We start from the raw sequence: 9,774 nt of genomic DNA on the forward strand, positions 1-9,774 counted from the left end.
TTTAAAACTATGGATTCATCTATAAAAGAGTCAACTGATCTTGAAATGAATCGTCTTGAATCGGCGTGATGTCGATACATAACACAAGCCCCGCCCAACTGTTGCAAACGTGCAAATAGGTTTGAATAGATTGAAATAGATTTAGTATTAACCCCTTCAGACCTGAATTTTGTTAAAAATTTCAGAAAAATGGGATGTCATGTGATGTCCATTGTAATGGACGCACTGTTTTTAAATTAAATGTAAAAATGGCTTGCCATACGCAGCACATCACCTTCTTCCACACATCTGTGCTGTGGCACGACGCTCCACTGAGTTTCTTTTCTGCCACAGTGATTCTGAAATGACTTTCAAAATATCTGGTTTATGAAAAAGTATCACGCTGGGGTGACAGATTTGTTTTGTTTTATGAGAGTATGAGTTGCTTTGCGTATAAGATGCAAATATGTATCAAAATTATCTGTAGTGCTCAACGGTTGGAGTTAAAAGGCAGACCTAATCTGGTAGAAAGATAAACAAAACAGTTAAGAAAGAAAGTATGTGAAAGAGAGGCAGAAGATAAAACCTTTACAAAATGAAATCCTTTACTCTTTCACCTAAATTAAATTGCTGATATCATTATTGTGATTGCACAATTGAAAGATAGCTCCCATAACACAGCCAATTTATCAAGGTTAATAATTAAATTGATGAGTATTTTTGATGCAACTTGATTTTATTTATAATATTATTTATTATTGTTGCTGTTATTATTATTTTATTATTTTTTTATGATTGCACATACAAAACATAGTTCAGCCAAAAATGTAAAATCATTTTAATGTTTTGTGCTTTTTTTTGTCATTCTAAACTCTTATAAAGATTTTACTTGGAACATAAAAACTATATATTTTTTAATTATTAGTAGTAGTAGTTGTTGTGGTGGTGGTATAGTAATAAATCTCATTATATTAAATAAACCTCATAATAATTCAAATATATATATATATATTTATTTAAAGTCAAAATTATTAGCCCCTCTGAATTATTAGGGGCTAATAATTTTTTTTTTCCTTAAAATGGTGTTAACATTTTTAAAACAGCTCTTATTCTAGCCTAAATAAAACAAATAAGACTTATTCCAGAAGAAAAAATATTATCAAACATTCTGTAAAAAATTCCTTGCCCTGTCAAACATAATTTGGGAAATCTTTAAAAAAAGAAAAAAATAATTCAAAGGGAGGCTAATAATTCTGACTTTAACAAATATTCAACATTTATGTACAGCTGATTAAATCATTATAAAACTGGTTAGTGACTTTCTAAGTCAAACTCTCTCTTTTGTATGTTGTAGTGCTATATTTATACCATATAATTGTAGTTTATTGAGTGTGAGGTGGGACTCCTATATAAGGAATCCCGATTACAACACAGAAATACTGGAAAATGTCCCTAGACTGATGGTATTTCATGCTGTTCAGTCCTATAATTTTAAAATGTCAGCAAAATCACCCGTTTTGTCATCACTTTAGACATTATACTAAAGAATCATTCAAATACTAGCTCTAAAGAGATGTCGGTGAAGTAGCAATGGTTTCTGCTCTTCTGATGACAGCCGCAGATGTGAAGAAATGCTGGAATAAAGTAGTTCCTCATACAAAAGCATTTTAGACAATTGTGTTGGCTTTTCTTTTTTATATACATGAACATGCCGTTGAAATTTTGTATAAATGCAATATCACACTCAAAGCAATGTATGATGGCTGTATATCGTCACTAGTGGGACACTTAACGCATGCCTCCCACCAGTGCTGATATACAGCCACATTGGACATTGGATTTTTTTTATTTATTTATTTATTTATTTTTATTTTTTACCTAATCTAAATACATCACATATAAAAAAAAAGTCTGACAGCCAAACTTCCATGTTTGTTCTCTGTTTTGACAAAGAAGTAATGATTAGAAAGTAATGTATGGCTTTCTGAAAGGATGGATCAAAAAATCAGATCTTATTAGAGCACTTTGAAGCAACATTAAAGCACAAATGCAGAAAGTCAAACACTGAGCAACATAGAAGCCCACGATATAGAAAGACATCTTGTATGTATTTCCTTAAATATCTTTACATATTTTGACTGAAGAAAGAAAGTATTCTTGGATGACAAGGTGGTGAGTAAATGATCAAGTTATTCCTAAAGTGAGCTAATTATTTAATGTTTATGTTCTAGGAAGTGACATGTATGTATGAAAATGTAGGTATGTCTCCATGAACAAGGTAGAGACACGCATACTTAAAACAACTTACCATTACAAAATCAATGATTAACTGGGTTATTACACATCTGAAAGTGTGCAAATAGCAACAGCTGATAATGTGAATGATCTTTGTATCAATCGTCCACTTATCAGTCCGTCTCTCACCTTGACTCTAAACTCCTGTCCAGATCCAGGTGAGGTTTCTAAGAGGCGAAGGGTGCCCCCTGCTGCAGCGGAGTACAAGAGGAAAAACAAAAAGGAGATCTGGGATGTTTCCAAACCAAACACGATACGACTACAGACGGCCAGCTCCTCTTTAATATCTGCAGGGCAAATAAGGACACAATGTAGAATATGAATGGAAGTAAATAGGCTGAATTGCACAATAGACTGAGATGAAAATGCGTTAAATGAACAGAACTCACCTTTGGTCCAGATGTTTTGCTCCATAAAGGTGTAAAGTGTCATGCTGTCATAGAGCTCTGCATTTGGGGAACTCATGGGATCTTCAACTGATATGGTCTTAGTGAGCTTGTCGACCTAAAGTATAAAGCAGACAATATACAGTATTTGAAAAGGTTGATTTTAGCACATGTCAAAGTTTATAATGAACATTGTGACCAAGCTTAGTGAAAACGGAGCAGGTAGCATGTAAATAAATCTAAACATGTGCTTCTGGTTTCATAGTGTTATATACTGTATACATATAGTTTCTGATAAAGTGTTTCACACATGTAAATACATGTACAATGTCATCAGTCTGTAATCACAATAGGCTAAACGCATAGCTAGTGTTTCTTCTCATACCAATTAAATTCCGTAAATACATAATGTGACTTCATTTTACAGCATCGATGTTGTAATCTTCAGCATTCATTTGTTCAAGTGTAAAATGAGATGAAAAGCCAATTACACGCACATGCCTATCAGCATCAACAGGCTAGCGCATAAATTCCATTGAAAAAAACTGGGATAAAACAAATGTTCATATTTTAAAAACATTACCCAGAAAAATGTTGTTTAGTGCTGTGATTCTTGTGCATTCTGATAACCACTTTATATTGTTTATCATTCAGGCAGTGAAGAAAAATTATTTTTGAAGAAAACAGACCTTAAACCACAGATTTTGTAACGGCATACAGTTAACCAGAATAATTTGACCCAGGTTACTAAAAAATTAGAAGCCATTTTTTTTCATTTACCCTATTGTTTATTTATTTATTTATTACTGATATAAACCTGATAACCTGATATAATGACCAGATGAAATAAAAGCTTAATGGGTGCTCCTGTTTCCCCCACAAGTCCAAAGACAAGCGGTAAAGGTAAAGTGGGTAGGCTAAATTGTCCGTAGTGTATGAGTGTAAATGAGTGTGCATGGATGTTTCCCAGAGATGAGTTGCAGCTGGAAGGGCATCCGCTACATAAAACGTGCTGGATAAGTTGGCATTTCATTCCGCTGTGACGACCCCGGATTAATAAAGGGACGAGGCCAAAAAGAAATAAATGAATGAATATATATAGTTGAAGTTAGAATTATTAGCCCCCCCTTTGATTTTTTTTTCTTTTTAAAATATTTTCCAAATGATGTTTAACAGAGCAAGGACATTTTCGCAGTATGTCTGACAATGTTTTTTCATCTGGAGAAAGTCTTATTTGTTTTATTTCGGTTAGAATATATATATATATATATATATATATATATATATATATATATATAAAAGTAAAAGCACTTCTCAACAAAATCACCCCAATCATTCCTGATTTACTAATTCTTTCAAAATAAATATTATCAAATCATCTGATCAAACAAAAGGTATTTTCTATTTTCTTATCACATTACACATTCCAAACCAGCTATATATCAACAAATAATCTCAAGCTATTTAACATCCAATAATATCCTAACAGTAGCAACGGTTTCTTTTTTACAGTTGATCTTAAATCGATCATAATAATAAAAACTAAGAAATTGTAAGACTGAAGAAACCTATTAATCAACTCAATGCTCTTAAGAATAGCAGCTAAAAAGTTTTATTGCATCCATATGCATTCAAGTGATCTATAAGATCTATTGCGCAAGCTAACATGTATCTTAAAAATAGCATAGAACCTAAGGTATGCATTAAGATATGAAATGATGACTATTACTCACATCCTGATTCTCATTAAAGAAAGACTTATTCTATTGCAGACTGGCACTTTGTGCAGTTTCTCTTACCTTCCACATAACCTGAATGAAGTCCAACATGACTAGAGGAGAGAATTGTGGGACGGTGGTGTTGTACATTTTGATTTTGGCATTCGGGCCACCTATGTGATGGACTTTCTTGCCCTCTGTATATTGGGTAAAGACTTCAACACCAAACTCTTTGATGAGCTCCATAACATGGATCTGCGAGCTAATGGAAATAAAAAAAAAGGAAAAAGTAAATCATGAGAAACTGTTTCTGCACATATTCAGTTGCCTAAAGAAGCTTAAAATGTGGCTTTCCAATGACTGATAAAGGAACATCAGTAATTTTGTTGTTTTTATTTATTTCAGTTTGGGCAGATAAATAAATGAAAAATATAATAATATTTTTTTAAATAATTAAAAAAAAAATTTATTTTACTTTTTTTTTTTTACAGTAAATACCTTTTTGATGGGATGCTTGAACTTTATTTATCACATTTTGCACAAAGGTATGTTTCAGCCCATCAGTTTTCAACACAAATAATAATAATAATAATAATAATAATAATAATAATAATAATAAACATTTCTTCAGCCACAGATTGTAATATTAAAATGATTTTGAATGTGTGATGCACGGTGCACTGCCTTGCTCTCTGTAAATTGTGTATAAACCTTTTCCTAACCCAAATTCTCAGATGAGCTCTATAATATGCGTCTCCGAACTGAAAGAAGTAAAAAAAGTAAATCATAAGTACAAGTCATCATGTTTCTGCAGACATTTAGACGCCCGCTTCAAATGAGCTTTTGTGTGATTTGATGAAAATCCTGCTCAGCTTCGTCTAAAGCGAAGGCTTTTAGAGCTGCAGGCAACGGCCGGTTATTGATCTCTGCGGACTCTGAGTGAAACCCTGGGTATTTTTCTAATAGTTTGGATAGTGGATTACAGCAATAAATGCTTTGCTTGAAAACACATCTGCTGTTTGTAGGCTTAAACAAGCTTCTGTGATGTTCCAATTATCACAACTCAAGAAAAAAAAAACTGCAGGAAGCCAGGAAGTTTGGTTAAATTAAACAAATGTGTGTTTTTTCAAAAGCCTGATCGCAGTGTGATCATGCTATTAAATGGATATTGGGTAATAAGCAAACAATATTGTACAGTTTCTGTACTCTTCATTGACAGGGATCAAAGGTGAAAGGGGGCTTTCAAACTTCAAAACAATGAAAATCTAATAAACAAGAATCATTTGATGACACATTAATAGATTATATTTAAGGGACAATTCAACCAAAAGTAAACAAATATATCCACTTTTACTCACACTCAAGTGTTATTAAGGCTTTATGAGATTTTTTATTTGCTGAACACAAAGATATTCAGAAAAAAGCTGAACCTGTAATCATTGATATCCATAGCACACTCTCAGAAATAAAGGTACAAGAGCTGTCACTGCGTGGTACCTTTTTAAAAGCAACACATTGTACCCAAAGGGTCCCCATTAATACCTTAAGAGTACATATTAGTACCTAAAAAGTACAAAAGTGTAGCTCTTAAAATGGTTAGGTACAAATATAAGCATTTGAGGATTATGAACCCTTTAATTACAAATGTGTATCTTTTGAAAAGGTACCACCCCAGTGGAAGCTCGCAAACCTTTATTTCCGAGAGTGTAGGAAAAACGAATGTATGCCAATGGTTTTCACCTTTCTTCAAAATATCTTTGGTTGTGTTCAACAAATGAAAGAAACCCAAACAGATTTGGAAGGAAGAGTAAATAATGACAATTTTTGGCCTTTTAAAGATCACAGTCCAGCACAAAAAAAAATCCTAATTAAAGGGACAGTTCACCCAAAAGTAAAATAAAAATGGATTTTGAATGTTGGAAACCAGCAACAGTTGTATGTATCTATATTAGGAGAAATACTTGTCAATGGCCACTGGCTGCCAACATTTTTCAAAAGCATATTATTTTGTTTCAACAGATTACAAAAAAAAAAAAAACAGAAGAAACTCAGACATGTTGTGAACAAATGGAGGATGATTAAATGAATAAAGAATTTTAATATTTGAGTAAACGATCCTTTTGTTTGTCATTTTAAGTCAATCTGCCTAGCCCTAAATCTTAAATCCTTTTTCTCAATTTGTAATGTTTTTGATTGTTTAAAATAAAATAACATGAGTATTTCTTCATTTAGATATTTTATTAAGAAAGCTATATGGGCCAGAATAAGTAGCAGTAGTGTGTGTGCGTGTGTGTGTGTGTGTGTGTGTGTGTGTGTGTGTGTGTGTGTGTGTGTGTGTGTGTGTGTGTGTGTCAGTACACTTTAAAAATACTAGACACTGTGCTGTTTCAAAATGCATATTAGGTTCATTAGCAGCTTCTGCACCTTTCTTCTTTCCTAAAGGCGTAGGCAGCTGACAACCACCTAAATTCAGCTCAGCTGATTAAATCTGTGCTTACATTAAACATAGGCCTATCTACAGTATAGCTACACTTTGACCATGAAGCAAGAACATTTTAAAACTGTGTTTGTGCAAATGTTTCGCAGTCAAAGAAAGCGTTTAACAAGAAAAGCAAACATTTATTTTGATGTCATAACATTTACCATAAAAACTATGCTATAAGTGCTGTGAATGACAGATGCCCAACCCACCACAGATGACGCACAAAACAGTGTGGATAAAATACAGTAGCATAGAGTTAGCGTTATACACACAAATCATGCGTGGATTTTAATGGTAAAAATCAGGAGAACATGGGTCAAAGTCTTGTTTTATTTTGCGCTATCTTGTATTCTACCAACATGCGATAGTGTAGGCTATCTCACGCCAAATGCGTAAGACTTTACAAGCTACTGCACAATGTAACAGCCTGACATTAGAATAAACCTTACTTGCTTTATAATGTTTACAATGCAAAATCATCACTAGTAAAACTTGGAAAGCTTACTGTACCTGGACACCCACTGTCCACCCATGTCCCACTGCTCAACTCCATTGGCAGCTGGCAGGTCTTCGCTTACAGTTCGCCCTCCGACACGGTCTGCAGAAAATAAGAAAACAAGAAAAACGTAATGCATATGTATGTCTCGTATAACACTGCAGACAATTTATATTTTGTATAGACTAAACGAAAAACAAAACTTAGCACGCACCCCTGGCCTCCAGCACGAGCACACTGAGCCGCGGGTTTCTCTTCTGCAGCCGCCGAGCAGCGCTCAGTCCGGACAGGCCCGCGCCGACGACAACCACATCAAACTGATCCTCACTCATTCCTGCAAGCTGCGAGCAAACCGAGAGAACTGTGGTGCACGGGCAGATAAAACAACTCAAATACCCTACAGAAAAACTGCAGAGTCACAAAGGGGGAAAGTCCTGTTTTATAGTGCACACTTGTTGCGTTTCTTGTGAATGTACTTGGCACTTCGCCCTGATAAAGCAGGCTGACCGCTGATTGTTGTCTGCTCTGGGACCCCGGAAGAATTTCTCAGACTTCCCACTTGAGTTAATCGGAATTTTCTCACGGTTTGGACTGCTTTTTTATATAATAACCACAAAAATTGATACTTGAATGACTTTAAAAAACAGATTTGATTGGACTTGTCTGCAATATTAAAGGACAAATGTAAACAAAATGTTTACACTGTTACACCTATTTTAAAAGTTTAGCAAATATAGGCTTAGTGACCTTGCAACTCAATCCTTGTAGATTGTATAATGGGAATTGCATTTGTTTTCATGAAAACTGCATGCATGGGCTTCTAGTAGAAATGAAAATGAAATATGTGTCCAGACAAAACATTCAAATGTTCTGGTTTTATTGGTTAACATTTGGTATATGTAATGAAAACTATTTAAACTTTTATTTACTAGCAGGGATGTCACACCTATTCACTTTGGTTCATTTCTCAAATCATTCATACTATTTTTACATCAAAAATTTGTTCTTGAAGTAAGCAAACAGCAAAACTTATTTGAAATCAGTTCATTTCTCAAACTAGGCTAGTACATATGCTCATAGGATGTACGAGTACTGTACCAGTTCTTTCTACAAATTATCTGCATGATTAAGGACATTTAGTCCCATCATTTGACTATTTGCTCATATACAACACAATGCCATAAGAACATTATTCATGGTTTCTGCCTCTTTACATTTTGCCTCTTTACACTTTATAATTAAATAATTTTTTAAAAATCTTTAACGCATTCCCTTGGTTTAAACATAAACACAAATTTTGTTTTTAAAAGCTGTTTTCTTTATATTAAAAAGTGAATGTACAATAAATGTAAATGTTATTTAAGCCAAAGGTTTCAAAGAATTGCATTTTTACAGTTTACCTTCCCAGCAGGCACCTTGATGTCAAAACAATAAATTTGATTTTGATGTCAGTTGACTAAATTGATGTTGTAACAACATCATATTGACACCTAACATTGGCATCAAAAACATATGAACAATTGATTGAGAGGGGTCTGGATGCAGACCTGGTGCAGATGCAATCTGAGTTGCATGCAATGCTTTTCAATGGACTTACCCTACCCACCCCTAACCCTGATGTCACTAAAGCTCTATTGAGTGCATTGTGTCTGACATCTCAGCTTGCACCATCAAGGCTGCATACTATTAAATTGATTAAAGGATCGTCCTGTAATCAATTTTTGATACCAACACTAGCTGTCAATTTATTGTCCTATGACAACAAGGTAATTTACATGCATTGTAGGGATACAAAATCAAAATACTTGTCTTTACTTTGGTGATCATCAAATGGAGGTCAAGGTTTTGACGTCAGATCGATTTGCATTTTTACATGTTTTTGACGACAATGTGAATATGATGTCATTTTGACAATAAGATGACTGCTGGGATTTCTTTCCCAAGGGATTTTTTTTCCTGAACTGCATAATTATAATTCCCATATGGTAACCATCACCACAACCTTATCGCATGTGAGTGGTTACAAGTCTCTTTCATGATCTTATATTCTCTGTTTTATTCATGCTAACAGTTCTCATCATAATCATCAAATAAAGCATGGACAATTCCTACACAGTAGATAAGGTTGCAGCATCCTATTCAAGATTACAATGACAGCCACACTCTTTATTGTAAAGAGGCCACCTTTAGACGTGCAGTATGTTAACCTTGAATACTTTGCGAATTTAAGAGAGATCCTTTGTTTGCTTTGAATACACACAAATGCATTGAACAGTTGAAATAGTGAAGCGCTTCAATGATGTATTATTCAGTCCTTTGTTTTGTTTTTTTCTGAGTGGTGTAACCAGTTGTCACCTGAGACTAGTCTCCATGGACCACATCACCATGGTACCACCTTCACTTGATACCAGAAGTGAC

At 34.1% G+C, this 9,774-nt stretch overlaps 1 protein-coding gene across 2 annotated transcripts in view; it reads right to left on the minus strand.

Annotated features, from left to right (window-relative positions):
• Nucleotides 1–9,774, minus strand: part of si:ch211-127i16.2 — an 83,910-nt gene that overhangs the window by 69,940 nt on the left and 4,196 nt on the right. Inside the window, exons 1-5 of one of the 2 annotated variants that reach the window (XR_015500993.1) lie at nt 7,571–7,883; nt 7,371–7,458; nt 4,460–4,640; nt 2,664–2,778; nt 2,404–2,561 (exon numbers count right to left, since the gene is read on the minus strand). Coding sequence is in view for 1 of the 2 variants with exons in the window: in XM_087270450.1 (XP_087126576.1) it covers nt 2,404–2,561; nt 2,664–2,778; nt 4,460–4,640; nt 7,371–7,458; nt 7,571–7,688 (660 nt within the window). In the remaining variant the exon portion in view is untranslated. Of the gene's footprint in view, nt 1–2,403; nt 2,562–2,663; nt 2,779–4,459; nt 4,641–7,370; nt 7,459–7,570; nt 7,884–9,774 lie in introns of those variants that run through there. The other variant, XM_087270450.1, reaches the window with a different exon arrangement.

This window comes from Danio rerio, chromosome 10 (genome assembly GCF_052040795.2).
Source record: "Danio rerio strain M-AB ecotype USA chromosome 10, GRCz13ab, whole genome shotgun sequence".
Classification (NCBI taxonomy): domain Eukaryota; kingdom Metazoa; phylum Chordata; class Actinopteri; order Cypriniformes; family Danionidae; genus Danio; species Danio rerio.